Source organism: Dreissena polymorpha, chromosome 9, assembly GCF_020536995.1.
Source record: "Dreissena polymorpha isolate Duluth1 chromosome 9, UMN_Dpol_1.0, whole genome shotgun sequence".
Classification (NCBI taxonomy): Eukaryota; Metazoa; Mollusca; class Bivalvia; order Myida; family Dreissenidae; genus Dreissena; species Dreissena polymorpha.
The window spans coordinates 70,169,637-70,190,382 of NC_068363.1; the positions used below are offsets into that span (position 1 = coordinate 70,169,637).

A 20,746-nucleotide genomic window follows, 5' to 3' on the forward strand; every position below is an offset into this window, starting at 1 on the left:
TAAATCCATTATTACCAATGGCGTTTTATGAATTATAAATGAAACATAGCGACAAACTACCTTATGATCTATGTGTTATACCATCCCCAGTACCTGTTCCAGTAATCGTCCCACTTCCAGTTCCTCCAGTTCCACCAGTTCCTGTCATGGTTCCACCAGATCCAGTCCCGGTTCCACCAGTTCCTGTCATGGTTCCACCAGTTCCAGTCCCGGTTCCACCAGTTCCTGTCATGGTTCCACCTGTTCCAGTCCCGGTTCCACCAGTTCCAGTCATGGTTCCACCAGATCCAGTCATGGTTCCCCCAGAACCTATCATGATTCAGAAGCTACAGTAATATTGGTATTAGGTATGATTTATTTTGCAACAAATTCAATCACGAACATACAATTTACCAAGAGCATTTAATGATTACTTTGGAAATTATTTAAAGTACTTAGTAAATAGTCTCTTTATTAACCTTTAACCAACAGTAGTTGGAAGTGAACAAATACGAAAACACGCAAGTGTTATTTGTCAATCTATAGTTTAATGTGTATTCGTGAACACAACAACGAAAACTGCATTTAAATTGGCAATGTGTTGACAAAAAACTGGCTAGACTAAGCTCTCTGTAGTAATCTGTTTCATGTAGAATTGTTTTATAGTACCAGCCCTTCTAAGATTGTTTACGGTGTGCTAGTGCTTGTTCTAAAAAGGTGACATTTTATTAGAAAATTAGCGGCAAATAAAACATTTGATAAAGCTCATATTAATCCATTAACACACTAACATAATTGTGTGTTACGTAATTAAAAATCACAGCACTACACTGGAATAAACATGACCTTCTTTTTAACGAACACCGGAAATCGTGTGAATGATCGCCGTAATAGTCATAGATAACCATCAAATAAATTACAACTTCTTATAATCGAAAAAAAAACATTTTCTTTCCAGCACTTCTTGGAGGTTTTTCGTTAAAGGCACGACACTTTGAGGAGAACCGATATTATGAGAGTAAGGGATACTTGCGGAAACTCACCGCAAAGGTGACAGTGACACGCGCAGTGCTCTATAGCCCACTGCCTGAAATCGTTACTCGTGCACACATCGGCAGCGTATGTATTGCAGTTGTTGATCGTGTCCTGGCAGGCGCCGCCGCAAGATGCAACGTAGCCACCTATTGTTCCACCGTCATATGTACACATCGCGCCGTTATGACATTCAGAATATTTATTGTTGTTCTTAGTTTTGGGTTAAAACTTTAATTGTCATTATGGTAATAAGCCTTCATTACGACAGTATCTTGGGAAGTAATCAGTTCAAATAATAGACTATTTAACTCCATTTACGTTAGTAAAATATTGAACATTGCAAAAGAAACGAATTTATATTATATTACACATAACACAACTCCAGATGACTACCATAGAAAAGTACGCAATAAACCATAAAAATGAAGCTCGTAATAGGGTCGAATGCAACACAATTATTTAAATAAACTGTAAATAAAGCCAAGCGACTAAGTAGCTTATGATTGACCGGTCATACCTCCCCCTGTTCCAGTGCCTGTTCCGGTTATCGTTCCAGTTCCGGTCATGGTTCCACCAGTTCCGCCAGTTCCTGTCATGGTTCCACCAGTTCCACCAGTTCCAGTCATGATTCCACCAGTTCCACCAGTTCCAGTCATTGTTCCAGAGGCTACAGTTATAATGATAACACATTATAAACACATTCAACATTATTATTAATAATATGTCAATGCTTTCTATTGTAATAAGACATTACCATAACTTACAGCATTTGTGACAGAAGTCAGGGCAGTTGTTCAAAACCCAATCTGTGAATTTCACATCAGAGCAGACACTAGGTCCATAGTTGGCGCAGTTGGGCATTTTGTCGTAGCAGGTAGCTTAATAAAAAACTTCGTTTTACTAACATTGTCAAACGTTATTTATTATGATACTTTCAATTAAAATTAACTATTCAAAGCAGAACACGACTTCAATACTGTCTAGAATTCATTGGCGTCCACGATCAATGTTTAGGTCATTTATATTCGGAGATTTGTGTGTACGTACCTATACTGCTAGTGCACATATTGCAAGTATGAGCACAGGTCAGTTGGGCATAGATCTGAGTAGCGCTATTAGAGCATATGTGGTCAGTGGCATCGAGCTGAGCACAATTAGTCGCAACGTCAGCACAGACTGGAATAACATAAAACGCTTTGTTATTAAGAAAAATGATCGTTTAATTCATAATTAAAGTCTTAACCTAAGATTGCAAATTTTCACCCTAGTCGTTAACTTTATTCGCTTATACCTCCATTCATGGTTCCACCACCTGTGATTGTTCCGCCAGTACCAGTCATGGTTCCACCACCTGTGATTGTTCCGCCAGTACCAGTCATTGTTCCGCCAGATCCAGTCCCAGTTCCGCCTGTTCCAGTCATTGATCCACCTTTGGTATTTATTTATTTTTTTATGAAATATATAATATGCGTTTGTATCAATATATGCTTATACGAACTTGAATCAATAAAACAAATTGTATCCATTTTATCTTCTGTTATTGAATGTATAAACTGTGCATAAAGTGTATATCGTTGCATTGGGGATCTCGTCTTCAAAGTCGAAAACGTCATTGGCATTATAAAAGCCTGCCAATGAAGTGGAAATTTATCGGCATTTACATCTTTGAAACCTAAATCGACAGACCATACGAGTTTGTAACTTCAATAAACAATGATTAAAAATAAGAACCAAATAGTCAAATGGATTTTTTCCTTTATACGTATCCGTGAGTCTTGTGTAAAATGCTAGTGATTATCGCTTATCTAACTAGCACGATAAGTTAGAAGATTCTTGATTTAATGTATTGTTATAGTTGTTGAAGTTATGAATACATTTTTATCCCATTTTCAACGCGACATTTACGTTATAACACCTTATGAAATATACGAGCCTGTAGACATAGAGCTGTGTGAAGTATAAAATGGTAAAAATAGCACCACACTGGAATTCGGAACGTCCCATTTTGTACACGGGTATTATCCACTCATTTATTTGTTGTGTAATGGAATGTTTTCATTCTCTGTGTATTTATATATTAAATTATTTTCTTGTACAATAAGCGCATTTACCATAGACAAATAAAAAAGTGTGCAAGTTTAAATATAATTATGTTTGTATGCAGAAATCTGCAAATGCAACGGCTATTATTTGATAAACTGCTCCGGTTTATTTTAACAGCAGTAATGTAGAGTACATGACGTAGCGTGTAACGAAGAAGAAAGTTTATTGAGTTCGCAATCTCATTTGAATATAGTGATAGGATGGCATAAGGGTCTTTATTTAACTATGCTAAAATAATTATTAAAGACCCTAGATGCAAAATCGTCAATTATTGAGTTAAATAGATTATTAGATGGATTTTAAAGGATAATTAAAGGTAAGATACTAGTTCGAACGTGTTTTGCTTTTTTTTACTTTTGTCGTTCCCTGTTCTCGGGAAAATGATTTTAACATGGATGCCATTGATGCATCTGATCACACACGGCATACCCATAACACTATATAAAAACACGTTCTGCGCGAACTTAAATTCGTCGTCCGAAGTCGGAAGACGTATTGCCCTGTATATTAGGTCAAATAAAGTGTCAGTCGCTGCAATTGTCTGTTTACTCGTCGAAATTGTCAAGGTCGTCGACGGTGTACATGTATGTTGACATCGACATCATTTTGTCAGGAAGCAATCGCCGCCATATTGGATTTTGATCATTTTCTTTCGAAAATAAAATGAATTATAGTAAAGTTAAATCTTCTTTTTGCGGTCGTAATGTGTTACAATTCGGATACTGCGTAAAATTGAATCGAGGCATATGGTGATATTTTTACTTGTTTTACAGTTTGTGTGTGAATTTTTTAAAGACTATTTTGCGTACCAGAACAAATACATTTATATCACTACGCATGGTTACATTCGTTAGATTTTAAGCGCTTTTAAGACTGAATTAAAATTATTGTTAAGGTTATAAGATCTATTTATGTAAAATGTCACGTTGAAAAAAATCAAATGGGATAAATAGAATACTAGGATTAGCGTTGAATACAGAGAAGTTTATGTTGCTCGGCTCGAACACCGAAAGCGTTCGCCAAGGCTCGCGCTCCCGGCGTTCTAAGCCTCGCAACATAAACTTCTCTGTATTCAACGCTAACCTAGTATTCTCTATATTACATGCAACACGTGTTGTGTCAATCAGTTTAAGAAAAAAATCAAATATAAGACACGCGTAAATGTATATCAGTGTCACGTGACAAGTGGTCAGTTAGTTGGTTTGGGCACTTTGATTATCGTTTATATAAAGACGCCGGTACAGGGGAAATACAATCACAATTGATTTCAATTAATATATTGATATGCATTGCATTTAGATAATTTGATGCATATATTTTTTGAATAGTCTGCTGTTCATGCATGTTATACTTTAATCAGACGAAAAGTATGATGGTCATACATAAAATATACATAGCCTCTTTGTTACGGAAACATGTTTAGTACCTTAAACAAGAAAATATAAGAAAAACAACTGTAAATCCATAGTACTAACTGATTTTTCAGAGTTTGATTGTAACTGCAGTCACCGATTAACTGTTCCTGCCCCTGTTCTTGAGCCCAAGGAACATGAAATGGTTATTCTAGGCATGCACCATATTTATTTATTGAAGAATTATTGACATGTAAATAAAAGAAATTGAACGTTGTTCAACATTTTATGGGTAACTTATTTCTACAGTTAGTCCGTTCGAGAGGACCTTCTTAGAACTCACCGCAAAGGTGACAGTGACTAGCGCAGTTTTCTGTGGCCCACTGTGTGTAACTGGAACTCGTGCACACATCGGCTGCGTATGAGGCGCAGGTGGGAATCTTGTCCTGGCAAGTGCCTCCTATAATCACACTGCCACATGTACATATGATGACGTTGTACTATCTCTATATATATGTTTACTACCCGCGCGTATTTTTGCTTTGTTTTATATATGTTATACACAACAAATGTTAATTTTGACACATCATGTTAACACAGCGTTACTTAAAGCATACATAAATCCGAAACAGGCCAATAGCAGCATAAGCACGTAATTTTCACCACGCTGCAAATGTCTCTTTATAAATTATTTATTAATTTCAACTTTATAACTTTTATTTTAAGTATTACTTTCTTAATTGTTAATTTAGTTTAATATTAGGTACACGGTTCAGTGTTTATATTAACATACATTTTCACTCTTCCCGATTAAATACATTTCCAACATGACGATTTTGTAGTAAACAAGTTTTAACGTAATTATATTAATATAATTTATATTGTATATTTCATATTTAAAAATATGTTGGCGTGTTAACATCGTTATTTATAAGATAATTTACGTCGTGTTATAAGATCACTACTAACATTGGTTGCGAGCTATTACGATTATGAGTGTACAACATCAAACGTTCAAATTGGTCAATTCATATGCCTACGATATGTCTGCTGCATTGATAAGCAGCACTTAAAAACTAATAAAACTAAGCGGATTGAGGGATGGAAAAACTTTTTGAAGCAAAGATCAACACTGCACATCGCTTTATTTGTTTATTGATTTGAGAGAATTGGATTGTTGTGTTGCGAAGGTTATTGGTTATGTACATTATATTTTTAAAAGTAGAAGATACGCTAATAGATATTCTATATACAGAACCTGTATATGGGCTCATATTGTAATATATAAAAAAACAGTAAAAACTTGAATCAATAAAATAAATTATATCCATTTTATCTTTCTAAGATGGCTAAGTTTCACCATAGTCATTAAGTTTATTCGCTTATACCTCCAGTCATGGTTCCACCACCTGTGATTGTTCCGCCAGTGCCAGTCATGGTTCCACCACCTGTGATTGTTCCGCCAGTACCAGTCATGGTTCCACCACCTGTGATTGTTCCGTTAGTACCAGTCATAGTTCCACCTGTTACAGTCATGGATCCACCTGTGGTATTTATTTATTTTTGTATATAAAGTATATGATATCCGTTTGTATCAATATATACAAACTTGAATCAATAAAACAAATTGTATCCATTTTATATTCTGTTCTTGAATAAATAAACTGTGCTTAATGTGCATATAAATGCATTGGGAATCTCGTCTTCAAAGTCGAAAACGTCATTGGTATTATTAAAGCTGACCCCTGAAGTGGAATTTTATCGACATTTACATCTTTGAAACCAACACCGACAGACCATGCGAGTTTATTACTTAAATAAACAATGATTAAAAATAAGAACCAAATAGTCAAATGAATTTATTCCTTTATACGTATCCGTGAGTCTTGTGTAAAATGCTAGTGATTATACTTGATTTAATGTGTTGTTATATAGTTATTGAAGTTATTAATAAATTTATTACAAGCGCAACGTGCCGTGTCAATTAGTTTAAGAAAAAAAGTCAAATGAAAGACACACGTAAATGTATATCAGTGCCAGTTAACTGGTTTGTGCACTTTGATGATCGTTCATTTAAAGACGCCGGTACAGGTAAATAACAATCACAATTGCTTTCAATTAATACATTTTTTTAAAATAGTCTGCTGTTCATGCATGTTACACTTTATTCAGATGAAAGGTATGATGGTCATACAGAAAATATACATAGAATCTTTGTTACGGAAACATGTTTAGCATCTTTAACAATGAAATATATAAAAATTGATGTTTACTGCAGTTACCGGTAATCTCGTTAACTAACAGACGAGTTAACATTTAATGCGTGTATGAAATTGAATAAGTGTTTATACAATATAAGCGATAACCTGTTCCTGTCCCTGTACTTGAGCCCAATGAACATGAAATGGTTACTCTTGGCATGCACAACATTTATTAATTGAAGAATTATCGACATGTAAATAAAAGGAATTGAACGTTGTTCAACATTGTATGGGTAACTTATTTCTACAGTAAATCCGTTCGAGAGGACCTTCTGAGAACCCACCGCAAAGGTGACAGTAACTAGCGCAGTTTTCTGTGGCCCACACTTTGTAACTGGCACTCGTGCACACATCGGCTGCATATGAGGCGCAGTTGGGAATCTTGTCCTGGCAAGTGCCTCCTATAATCACACTGCCACCTGTACACATGATGAAGTTATACTATCTCTATATATATGTTTACTACCCTCGCGTATTTTTGCTTTGTATTATATACGTTATACACAACAAATGTTAATTTTAATACAACATGGTAACACTGCGTTACTTAAAGCATACATAAATCCGAAACAGGCCGAGAGCAGCATAAGCGTGTAATTTTCTCCACGCTGCAAATGTCTCTTAATAAATTATGTATTCATTTCAACTTTATAACATTTATTTTAAGTATTGACTGCTTAATTGTTAATTAAGTTTAATATTAGGTACACGGTTCAGTGTTTATATTCACATACATTGTAACTCTTCCCCATTAAATACATTTCCAACATTACAATTTTAAGTAAACAAGTTTAAACGTAATTATCTAAATATAATTCATATTGTATATTTCATATTTAAAAATATTCATACGTGTTAACATCGTTATTTAAAGTAGAATTTACCTCGTGTTATAAGATCACTTACTTACATTGGTTGCGAGCTATTAAGATTATGGATGTACAACATCAAAAGTGTAAATTACTTTATTAATATGCATACGATACGTCCGCTGCATTGATAAGGAGCACTTAAAAACTAATAAATTGAGGGATGGAAAAACATTTTGAAGCAAAAATCAACACTGCACATCGCTTTGTTTGATCAATAATACGAAAGTATTGGATTGTTTTGTTGCGAAGGTTATTCTTTATGTACATTATATTTTTTAATAGTAAAAGATACGTTAATAGACGTTCTATACACAAAACCTGTATATGGGCTCATATTGTAATATAAAAAACACACTAAAAATTTGAAATAAATTATATCCATTTTATCTTTCTAAGATTGCTTAGTTTCACCATACTCGTTAAGTTTATTCGCTTATACCTCCAGTCATGGTTTACCACCTGTGATTGTTCCGCCAGTACCAGTCATGGTTCCACCACCTGTGATTGTTCCGCCTGTACCAGTTCCACCACCTGTGATTGTTCCGCCAGTACCAGTCATAGTTCCACCTGTTCCAGTCATAGTTCCACCTGTTCCAGTCATGGATCCACCTGTGGTATTTATTTATTTATTTTTGTATATAAAGTATATGATATCCGTGTGTATCAATATATACTTATACAAACTTGAATCAATAAAACTAATTGTATCCATTTCATTTTCTGTTATTGAATAAATAAGCTGTGCATAAAGTGTATCTCAATGCATTTGGGATCTCGTCTTCAAAGTCGAAAACCAAAAACGTACTTATCTAAATATAATTCATATTGTATATTTCATATTTAAAAACATCATAAAATTGCTTGCTTACCGCACTTGTTGCAGAAGTGTGCACAGTTGCTTTGCACCCAGTCGTTGTACGCGGGATTTGTGCAAACGGCGATTGTGTAATCGGCGCAGTTCGGTCGGACGTCCTGGCAACCTGCGATGAATGAAACCTTGATCAGATCATTCAGCAACAATAAAACGTTAACATGACTATTTTTTAACCGTTACCATAAAACATTTAAAAATAATAGTTTTGTCGTATTTTTTTCAGAAATTGTGTGACTCGAAACTTTACGCCGTTGGTGCCGACAACCAAGTTGCCTCCTGAAATGAATGGATCTAAGATTGAAATCGACTTATTAATACAATAATAAATACCTTTTAGAATAAAAAAGTATCATTCTATTGGTGTGTTCTTACAATATATATAAATATATATATATATATATATATATATATATATATATATATATATATATATATATATATATGATTTCTCCCTTTAAACAGTTTCTGCATATCAGATTGCATCATGTTTGATATGCTCGGCCACATATATATCAGTACAACTATTATATTCATTGACACATTGTATTCACAATTTGGGAGAATGTATTAACTCAAATTATATAATTCTTTTAAACATATATGAAAGTGTTATACCTGAGTTGGGGTGTTCAGTATGAGTCATGCTTCCATCACCGCCACCTACTCCGCCTGAATAAGTGAAGCACATAAAATATGCATTACATATATAGGGATAATGAAACTGCAGAAGTGCATTAGGAGACATTGTCAACACATATTAGTATTAATTTAAGGCAGGTGACACATTGCCTATATTGAACATGATGAGAAATAAACACGACGTTAAACAAAAACACGGGGGTGACTGCGTTGCGTATATTAGAAGAAGACTTTCCACAATATTTTCAATAAATGGTATTTTAAATTATCAAGCTTTCTTTTAAAGTAATCATTTATATTTTGATTATGGTGTAACTATATACGTGGAAAATGCCGAGATTTTCAACATGATACATTCCTTCATTTGCGTAAGATGAATAGAATGTTGTCAATATTAATAACACGTATGTGTATTTATACCCGCCCTACGAAGTCATTTATTAATTACTGGAATCATATCGACGTTTGTCTGTCTGTCCTTCTATTTGTCCGTAAGTATGTCCGACTGTTTGAAGACAAAAGCGTAACTTCTTAAGCGTAACCTTCAATATTCAAACTTGTAGGAATTGTTCAATATGATAAAGTTGCATATGTGCAATCGATATCATGTGACTTTAAACATTTCATAATGTGTGGTCTTTTTTTTAATATGGACGCCCCTGGTGTCACAGGCTTTATATTGACTTAGTTTAAACCTATTTATTTTAGCTCGATTGCGTCGAAAGCCTTAGGTTTATATAAACGCTCTCGAGTCCGTTTCCTGGGCCTAGAACCAGTACTTGGTGTCTTTGGGGGAGATCTAAAGAACGCTCCCACGGTGGGGATCGAACCCGTGGCCTCCCGGTCGCAAGGCGGACACCATATCCATTACACCACGGCGACCTATATTGACTTGTTTGTTATATAAACTTGATACATATTTCGACGCACGACGCCAATGGTATTCTTTGCCTCTATTGTAAAAAGCTCCTAGTGTATATAATTTAAAACGTGGTCCGGGAAATCCTGTTGACGACCATCTTGGTCCTTGTGTTCTTTATTTCAAGCATACCATATAAGTATCAAATTCAGCGCCTATTTATTTGAAATAAAGTTTCTTATTATACTTGTCAAAGTGTTGAAATTAAAAAGGTATAACTAGGCGTCCACTCACAGTAGGCACAGCAGTGGTCGGCGACCCATTGGGCGTAGTTAGTATCCCCACACACGGACTTCCCGTAGTCGGCGCAGTTGGCGATGGTATCACCATGACACGTGGCCGAACCTGCAGGCAGACGGATAGATTACTTATTGCAGAAAATACCAACAACAGGTAAGATATTATATTATTTAAAGTATGTACATGTTGTTGTTTTGCAAAACCGACAACCCAACAAATGTTATCATTTTTTATTTTTCCAAAAGTAAGATTTGTATCACATGCTGTAAACTCTATAGTTTTATTTTATCCCACTCGTATGTTTTTGTTACATCCATCGGGGGATAAATTTAGTTATTTGTGCATTAACACTTAAGTGTGGTGTAATACTCACCAAGTAATAAAAACAATTTACTCATTTGAAAAATGGTTCGACCCAAAAATCATACACTTATTCTATATACGAAAGTTATGCACACTTAGTATAAATGATACATAACGGATATGTTTCTGAGGCTTGGCATGTGTTTTTTGCATGCTGTCTGAAAAAGTGTTGTCAATGCTGTTATGTCTGTGTCAGAATTAATAACGCCAATCGCTATGCGATGGGTCTTTGGGCCTTGTAAATGCATCCCGTCGTATTTCTCAAGGTCATTAAAATAATACAATATTTGCGTTTACTAGTTTAATGTAAATCAAGAATCGAACGCCAACTGTATTTGGTGCTGTTGCTGTCTATTTCGTATAACCTGAATATAGGATCGTTGCACCGCTAGTGCCAGACGATGTTCCGCTTCCAGACACGGTTCCGCCACCAGTCATGGTTCCGCCTCCAGTCATGGTTCCACCTCCAGAAGTCATGCCAGTTCCGGACCCAGATATGCCACCTGCTGTTCCTTGGAAGTTACATTGAGGCGCACCACAACATTCACCTGGCTTCGTGACCAGCTGGCACTGAGGGGGGATGTTGGTGTACGACGGGCAACTATCAGAGAAAAACGATCATTGATTCTCTGTGCGAGGATCGGTTTTCGATTATATCATGAAATTAGGTATGAATGTATACGCATGCAATAGATTATCTTCGTTATTTTAATATCGGTTTCCTGAACATGTTATCTATTGCTATGCAATTCATGAAGGCAAAGTCTATATGCGTAATGATTAATAATTTTTGTCTCCAAAGCAAGTGAAATAAGAATATGGAAATGAACTTAAGTTGAAAAAAGTTATTGACAGTGAAAAAGCTACTTATGTAAGTAGCAATAAATAAATAGAAGTAAGATTTTCAAATCCTCGTTAAACATGAGTTTTTTTATTCAGTGTACATTTGCGTATTTTTGTGGCTTTTTAAAGTTGTTGTTGTTTTGGTATATGTAAATAAGGCTTTGATGAGTTTTGGTCGGTAAAAAAACGGTTTCACGTACAAATCAGTACATTTGTAGCGGCCGGTACTGCCGTCTTCACAGATACAGTTGTAGAGACATCCATCTTGCCAGGTCTGACCGGTCTGATACGTGGTACCCTTGTACTGACATCCTTGGAAAAGGTGAATGTAGATGATAATACACAATTATCTTAATAGTATGTGGTAGTTGTCCGCAAGCCAAAATACATTCATAAGCCTTGCAGGTAATGAAAAGCGTGCAAGCGGGGATGTTGCATTGGATGCCAATACTAACGCGGTATTATTTCTTTAATGCGTGCCATTTTATGAGAACAGCTCCGTGCTTCAATGCGAGGTGGGAATGTATGTTTTTCTAATTGAAAACATTACATGATGTACTATTAATATTGTGAATGACGATTTGAGAAAAAATCTTCTGAATCGTTAATTGTTTAATGAAGACATTGAAAGTAACATTAAAGTTATATCGCTTTAAAACAGAAAACAATCTCAAGAACCAAAGCCTTTGATATAATTTACGGCTGCATAATTTTAACAAATGTTTAACTGACTTTTAAACAAAATGCAATCTTTAAGCAAAATTGATTATTATAAACGTATGTACAATGCTCTTTATTACCACTTTGTGAATGCTATGTATATCTTACTTAAAGAAATATAACAATTTGAGGAATATGCTGAAATAAATAGCTTGATCAATGTATTAAATGGCTCATCTAAATCTTTAATCTTTCCATACAGAATATGAACATAAACACTATAAGAGCATTTCTCAGTTCATTTTTAAATAAAGCTTACAAAAATGCTCTCTCTTAAAATGTTTTTAAAACTACTTTCTTACTGCGTACCTGTTAGAGGTAACTCGAAATCGAAAATTGTGGTAAGAAATACTGTTTTTGAATTACTGCTAAATGTATGTAAGTTATACAAAATATTTCTCAACGCCAATCTTATGTCACCTTTCAACGGAATGTAAGTTCAATTCAAGAATTACAATAAGCATGCACTGTATAATATGCATTGAATGTTGATTTGGTAAAACGTAGTTCTCCTCAATCTGTATTTGACTTCGTCTTCTTCAAATATGAAATAATGCTAATAATGCAGTAAAATATCGAGTAAGCTCAAGTAGCAATATTTAAAATTGGAGCTTTAATTAATACAGTAATTAAACTGGTTGATATGGTAACTTTTAACTAACCCATTGGTGTAATTGTAAACAAAAACAAAACGATTTTGTAAAGCGCGCGATATAATTTTACGATCTGTATATCTAAATTTGATTTTATCATTTTATTACATTAAGTAGGACATTTGCTTTACAACATTACGTGGTTGCAATTAAAGCGAAACACACACATATGATTTGTAAAACATTTACAGAGCAATTAAACAGAGTTCACACACAACGCTAGGTGAAGATCACAGAGGGTTCATTGACACAAACAACTTACCGGCTACTTGACGTCGCTCCCCTAAAAAAAAAATAACACGCAATAAGGCAGATTGTAACATTTTTATGTCATTGATGTCAACGTTCAATAAAATTACTCATGTACATTAATATTTTAAAATTTATTTTTACAATATGGTACGCGCAAACCAGCTCAAACAATAAATCTAACCTTATCTGCAATATTATAAACATGAAACACTGTCAAAACAGTGTGCATGGCCATAGATGCATTTGAATTGCAATTCAGAAATGAAATCCCGTGCGAAGAAAAAATATTAGAGTGACAGAGATGGAAGTGCGGAATGCAACGGTTCTTGAAACGTCTTTCATACTCAATCACTGACGAATAGACTGTAAAGTTTTCTTACAAATTGTATTGATGAACTATACATTAAGTAGAATAACAATTGCAGAAGCTACTCACCTCTTTTCGACTTCAACGCCTCTCGGGTCTTGCTTTCTCCAGCAAGAGCCAGGCCCACGCAGAGAGTTATTACCAACACCGTCCGCATGGTTCTTCGGTCCTAACAAAAATGCCACAATTATAAGCAGACAGGTTTTGAAATAAAGGATCATATCTTCAGAAGTCATTTTAAAGGTCACAGTTGCAAAATATGGACTGCTAGTGCATGATCATGATTCGAAAAATAAAAACTGGGATGGCGTGAGTTGTTGTCAACTTGTCGGTGTTCCGCGTTTGACGATTAAAAATGTGCACAGTTAATGCAAGAATTATTATCATACTTAAAACAATACTTTGTGAGTAAATTATCATCTCGGGATCACTCAAGATTAACAGAAGTCTGTATGTGGGAATTAAATATTATAGCATTCATGCTTTCGTCAGCTGCGATTTTTACACATCATTAAGATAAACGTGTCTAACTCAAACCATTATATTACAACTTTTAAAAGAAATGTAAAATATGTAATGTAAACACAATACGACAATACGTATTATGAAATGTAAGAATATATCGTCTTCGAATGGATCCCGTATTACTGCAAGTCGTTTCACTTACACTTAGTGTGATGGTTTTATGTTAGGTTGAACAAGGTAAAGCGGGCCGTGTGGTCTTCGATAGTGCAAAATAGACCGCCCTTTTTCCTACGTCGATAAGGGGCCATGAGGAGCCTAGACGTGCTAGATTTCATTTTGAGAACATGCATGTACACGAGACAAAAGTCTTAGAAGGGCTAACTTATGATGCACAATTCGCATTTTAACGTTCATAATTAGTTTCACATGAGTATTAATATTTTAATAATCACTTATGAATGCAATCAATTTATGTATATTACGTATTGTATTAGTGTCAGCGTGTCACTAAAACATTGTGCTGTTGTAATGAGCTTATATACGAATGCACTGGATACTGGACACAATAGGGATGAACCATTTGTTCTATAATATGCAATAGTGTGCATATCGTTTGCAGAAACTTTGCGTCAACACTTTTCATTCGCAATCTGTTGACTGCAGCAACTAATTTGGGACATCACATATTTCTTGGACAGTAAGCGAAGAAAGCATTGGCTAAGATGGCATTTTAATACATGCTTACAACATTTTATTATATATAATGTATTTCAATAAAAGTATAATAATACGAATGATAAAGTGAAGCCGAGTTAAATCATCTTGATCTATCAGAGAGTTTAAAGCTACAAAATCGGTCCCATAACATGTAAACAACCGTTTTAAAATATTACTTAAAGAGGGATGAGTAATTCCAGAAACAAATGAGATTTAAAAATAAAAACGTTGGCTTTTAATTAAGTATGTATTGAAACCATTCATTCAGTAAAACCATCGCATACGAAGATATTTAAGGAATATAACTAACCATTTTTTAATTAAATTATTCAGCTAACAAAGTGCTATAGTAGTGATGTTTATAACAGCTCCAGATAACACACAAAAAGTTTTAATGCAGAAAATGACTTGTCACATAACGGACAAGTAAACACATTATATTAATTAAGGCGGAGTCTATATCTCATATATTTGATAAGTTATTGTGACTGATGATTCAGAATTTGAAAAGTAATTGCGACAATATAACATTTTCTACTTTTATTTATTCCAGAAATATAAACATATTTGGCTTTGTCAAATAGTAGTTATCAATGTACAACTTTCTTATTTATGTATATAGTTTACATTCAATTACAAAGTGATACTGGTCTACGAGCATATGATGGCTATTATAATGTCTCTCCTCATACGGTATTGGAGGTTTTTGTCATCTCCCGGCCTCAACTTTCAGTCTTTGTGAAGATACACGAAGTCTGCTTAAGACACTTCTAAACTTGTTTGATAAGGTTGCATTTTAAAATCACAAAAGGTACACAAATCATAGCCTTTAGAAGAATTGTGTAGCTAATTTTGCCAGTTTTGTAGAATTGGTCATGTAATCGCAACTTTAACATAGACAAAAATATTTAAGCATCGCCAACATTTTGATATAGCAATGCATAGTGAAATCAAAATGATTGCAAACAGTCACATGCATAAATAGCCCAGTTTTTTTATGGTCCTCTAACTTGACAAGTTTTAACCAATATCTAACTACATTTACAGCTCTAATTGTACCGATAGCAGTTCTTCCTTGTTCACCATAAAACATTATTATGAGTCTGTATCTTTACATCCAGTATTGTTTTACAACACAATTTCTTTTCAGCATAGGAGCGTCGTTTAATCCCCACACCTCAGACCCATGTTGCAAACTAGCCAATATGAGCTTATAAAATAAGTCAAATTAACCTTTAACAAACATTGTAGGGTATTTTAACACACATGTATTTAGTTGAAAAGTTGCCTTTGATGGCTGACCAAGGTTTCGAAGGTTGATGAAAAATGTCAACCGGTGGTAAAATAATACCTAAATAAGTATACTTACTGATAATTTCCAATAGTTCATCTTTACAAAAGAATTGTAAAACATTTCTTATTCTACCATCTTTTTACAACATCATTATTTTTGTCTTCGAAATAAATACATTTAATTTCCATCTATCATAGTACTGTTCTAATAGTAACAACCCCGTTTTAAACGCATCCTCAGTTTCTGCCGTTATAACAATATCTTCTGCAAATTCGTAAAAATAATTTCAGCTTAACTCCATCTATGATATTAAAGCCATGCAACATGTAGTATTATTTTATATCATGTAAAAACATAAACAATAGAAATGGTGAGAGTGACTCCCCTTGTCATACCCCAACAAAGCATAATAATTCTTCTTTACGTATTACATTTCCCATCTTAACACTTGATTTACATTCGTATATATATAGCTTTACATATGTTAAGCAAGTTACCTCTTACACCAAGTTTGATTAATTTGTACCAAATAATATCCCTTACCAAAAAATAGAACGATTTAGTGTAGTCTACATAGGCGACATATACGTCCTTATTATTCTGAAAAAAAATGGTTAATTACACCATGAATAATAAAAATATCATCCACAGTCGTCATGTTTTTCTAAAACTAGTCTGAGTTTCTATGTATATACATAATATTTTTCAGCCCAAACATTTAATATAATATTTATTAATTTTGTGAACACATTACCAAAAGTACTAAGTATTGTAATGCCCATATAATCATTTACATTATCCTTTTCCTCCCTCTATATAAGGGAACAATCCAACCCTCAGTCCAAGAATCGTGGAAATGTCCCTTCAGAAGTAGATTGTGAATCAACGCACGTAAAACACTTAAAACGTATCGGAGAAAATATCATATTTAAACATTCACGCAACATAAAATCAGGCACCGTTTATGTTGTTAAATTATTAACACACATTAATAAGTTCACTACCAACAATGGCAAATTTAATTCTTTAAACATACAGTCTCATTCCCCTTTCAAATATTTGCCAGTAAAGTACAAAAATGTCTTCGTCCGGCTGATAAAACTGTGAATCAAGGTCATTAAAAGATATTTGCGTGATGGACATTTTTCGCTGTTGTTGACAGCATTCCCATTAAGAAATTTCCAATATAAATAAGCATTCGACAACCTCGCATTTTCTTACAAAATTGTATCGCTATAAATCATGACAGTGGCATTGGACATGTGCTGAACATCGTCGCGCATTATTTTACAACGTGGTCGGTCACTAAAATGGGCCATCAGTGTTACTCTGTGTAATGATGTGATAAACACAAATTACATCATATTTTTAATTTATTAAAGATTTCACATTCACGGACACTCGTCATGTTTTGGAAGTATGCATAGAATGGCCCATTATGTTTCCATGTATTGGTTATTGGCGTCGCTCTGGAGAGCGGCGACTAGTATGTAATGCATTTTTTTCGCTTAAGGGAGGAGCAGTTATTGTACGGATTAATGTATATATTTTTGTTTTAAGAATATCTTGCATAGTGGTGATTTTTTGTGTAAATTAGTGTAAATAAGTACTGCATTTGTGCCTATTATATTTATTACAATATTTATTGCCAATAATGCAAAGTTAATTCTTTTAATTAATAGCTAAACAAAGGGACTGGGCACTAATAAAAGATCACAGGGACTGGGCAAATACAACGAACCGGTGAAACTTTATATGAATAGTCAACATTTTTGTCTGAAGTTTTCAACAGTTGCCGTGGTGTAGTGGATGAGGTGTCCGCCTAACGATCGGGAGTTGGTGGGTTCCATTCCCAGGCGGGGAGCGTTATTTTTTATATATTATTTATTTTATTTATATATATGATATTTTTAATATATATATATATATATATATATATATATATATATATATATATATATATATATTATATATATTTTATATTAGTTTAAATAGAATTTACAAATACTGCGTTTTAATGCGACCTAAATACAACGTTGCACATTTTTATTAAAATTAATGGATGCCGCGTGGTGACAACGTTAATTAAAATTTCTTACATCTCTTAAATATCTTTTATCCCACTTTTACAGCGAATTCGGTTAATTAAAGCCCCGTTTATTAAATTTCATTTATAATCAACGGCACGTGCTACGTTGTAAGGCTACGTTGTAAGCAAATGAAGTTCCTTGTATATAACGACTAAATGTTAAATTGATGTTATACAACTTTTAGATTTGCAATTCAATATGAATAAAATTGTAATTAATAACGCACGACTCTTTGTCACATAACGATATTCTGATTTAAAAAAAATGAATATTTGATCAGTGGTTATTTTTGGAACGCGGAGTAATACACTGACATTGGTAACACTACAATCATTATCAAAGTACGACAAACACTCATGAAAACGCGAAATTACCCAGTTAAATTAATTTTGTTTAAGTAAAAAGGTTTACTGAATAAAATGTTGGATAAATAGAATAATAGGTAAGTTTTGATTATAGATCAGGTTTATCATGCTCGGCACGAAAACGAAAAGGCTCGCGTTTTTTTTCTAAGCCTCCCATGATAAACCTGATCTATAATCAATACTAACCTGGTATTCTATATATAAAAAATACACGTGTTTTTATATCAAAAAATAAATGCAAACAACACATCTATTTTGCATGTATTTTTGTTGTTGTTTATGGTTGTAATATCATAGGCCCTAAGTACTATCCCTACCACATATAGAGCGCGAAGCGCGACACGTATAATGGATTGTAACAATGAGTTGTGATAAAGGAAGCAGCCGCTTATCAAGGAGGAACTGTGTCCCAGCAACCCGTTTCCCTAGAGTCAAGCACTCCTCGGAGTTTTTTTAAGAACCACATATAGAGCGCGAAGCGCGACATGTATTACTATCCAGGTGGTATGGACCCTTTGGTATGGACTTTTTAAGGTGACACTATCAATGCGCATTTTGTGAGATGAAGCAGATTTTTTTAAACCCACACAGTTCTGTTCCATTAATGAAAATTGCACACGGGTGCCAGTAAAAAAAAGGAAACCAATGTTAATAAAATGAACTATGGAACATTTGGGGGTTACAACACAAAATCATAGATAATGGTTATTTGGGGGTTATAACACAACATCATAGATAATGGTTATTTGGTGGTTATAACACAAAATCACAGATAATGGTTATACCAGTATCTTGTTCTATATGGTTTAAAATAATCGGCCAATATATTAATATTTACAGTAGAAAAAAATCGTCCCATGTAACTTCATTGAGTGCCTTTTACACTGAAATTCCCGACGCGCTTTGATGCTTTGCATCAATACTTATCTTGTATATATATGCAAAAAATAAAACGCTGAGGGTCGTAAACAATTAGTATGACTGACAACGATATTCCGTCAGACCCTATCAGGGTTCGGCTTTATGTTTGAAAATTCTTGTTCATTGCTAGTTGCATAAAATGGACAAAAGAACATGACGAATGGGGATTAAACATATTAGTAGAATCCATGTAAGGCAACGACCGTGATAATACCACGATATTTGTAATTTGTCGAGTTGAATTTAGTAAATTTAATATGTGCATTTATGGGTTTTTTTACAAAATGTGAAACAACATTATCACCAAAAATCGCATGTATCTAAAAGTTCCTTATATATTAACCGTTCCTTTAACTCAGTTTAAAAAAGCCCAAACCCAGATCTGTATACAGTGATATGTAGACACTGTTTTAGCAATCTTAACTTTGTGGGAGTGGTTTATGTTTGTTTAGACTAAAATCATTAAAGTTCTGATACAGTAGCATTTAATTACGCTCAAAATTTCTAACCTTTAAACGATTATCTATTTGTGTTAAATGATGAAAGTGTAATACTTTTTTATCAAACGCATAAGAAATTCTGTCACAAAGTGTGAATTACACTGTTCGTGCCCTTTTTCTGTAAGACTTTCAGTATAGTGAAACATTTTTTATTGAAGTGTAAATACAATGTATGTTAAATACCAAGTTATAATAAAACGGCACTGCATCGTAGTCTAAGATCGAATATACTTGTAGAATGATGTACCTTACTTAACAAAACAATGCATTACCTTTCTTTCGTCTGACTGAATTTCTTATTTGTACCATTTATATTATTATGCTGGGCCATTTTATCTTATCTTTGTTATCCATTTAATGTGTAAACGCTTCGTGAAGTCATTAAATTATTAATTAAAACGTGAACTACGTTGAATAACTTTTGTTAATTTCAAAACATAATTTGCTTTGTGTGTTCACATGTCACTATAGTAACTGATGCACTGTATAACAATTCATATTGTTATATTTTATTATATCATTATATTGCTGCATTTTGTGAATGTTAACACAAGTCAATATAGGTTAGTGCGTGCTGTTTTTATCGATGTGTAATAAAACAAGCTGATAACAATAAACCATACTTCGCATGCACACAAGACGCGTAAATGAAGTGGACATAACTGGTGATTTATATGCAACAGTGGCATGTTATGTTTTGCGCATTTGACATTTGCGGACTTATTGCGAGGATTATTATGTTAAAATGTTGTAACGCCGTTTTGTAACGCAAACTGGTATGATGATGGAAATGAACCACTATACAGATGATTCATAATCAGAAGTACACAAACGAAATAGTGTATTAGTCAAAAAGATAACGTAAGCATTATATAAACCAAAATCATTTTCACCATATTTCAAATGAATGAGGTTAATGCAA

General features: G+C 33.9%; 2 protein-coding genes across 51 annotated transcripts in view; one reads left to right on the forward strand and one right to left on the reverse strand.

Annotated features, from left to right (window-relative positions):
- LOC127844527 (putative per-hexamer repeat protein 5) overlaps positions 1 to 13,688 on the reverse strand; it is a 119,152-nt gene extending 105,464 nt beyond the window's left edge. For 20 of the 50 annotated variants that reach the window (XM_052374830.1, XM_052374842.1, XM_052374841.1 and 17 more), the window contains exons 1-17: positions 13,542 to 13,688; positions 13,116 to 13,136; positions 11,681 to 11,792; positions 11,003 to 11,238; positions 10,269 to 10,379; positions 9,092 to 9,145; positions 8,472 to 8,582; positions 8,062 to 8,211; positions 7,015 to 7,149; positions 5,858 to 6,013; positions 4,813 to 4,929; positions 2,306 to 2,443; positions 2,062 to 2,190; positions 1,779 to 1,892; positions 1,523 to 1,681; positions 1,023 to 1,160; positions 82 to 309 (exon numbers count right to left, since the gene is read on the reverse strand). In XM_052374830.1, coding sequence (XP_052230790.1) covers positions 82 to 309; positions 1,023 to 1,160; positions 1,523 to 1,681; positions 1,779 to 1,892; positions 2,062 to 2,190; positions 2,306 to 2,443; positions 4,813 to 4,929; positions 5,858 to 6,013; positions 7,015 to 7,149; positions 8,062 to 8,211; positions 8,472 to 8,582; positions 9,092 to 9,145; positions 10,269 to 10,379; positions 11,003 to 11,238; positions 11,681 to 11,792; positions 13,116 to 13,136; positions 13,542 to 13,629 — 2,197 coding nt within the window. In that variant the 5' untranslated portion in view covers positions 13,630 to 13,688. The remainder of the gene's footprint in view (positions 1 to 81; positions 310 to 1,022; positions 1,161 to 1,522; positions 1,682 to 1,778; positions 1,893 to 2,061; positions 2,191 to 2,305; positions 2,444 to 4,812; positions 4,930 to 5,857; positions 6,014 to 7,014; positions 7,150 to 8,061; positions 8,212 to 8,471; positions 8,583 to 9,091; positions 9,146 to 10,268; positions 10,380 to 11,002; positions 11,239 to 11,680; positions 11,793 to 13,115; positions 13,137 to 13,541) is intronic. The other 30 variants (XM_052374831.1, XM_052374803.1, XM_052374809.1 and 27 more) reach the window with 27 other exon arrangements.
- The window catches only part of LOC127844536 (transmembrane protein 241-like), a 231,399-nt gene that overhangs the window by 175,915 nt on the left and 34,738 nt on the right, over positions 1 to 20,746 (forward strand). The window lies entirely within an intron of this gene.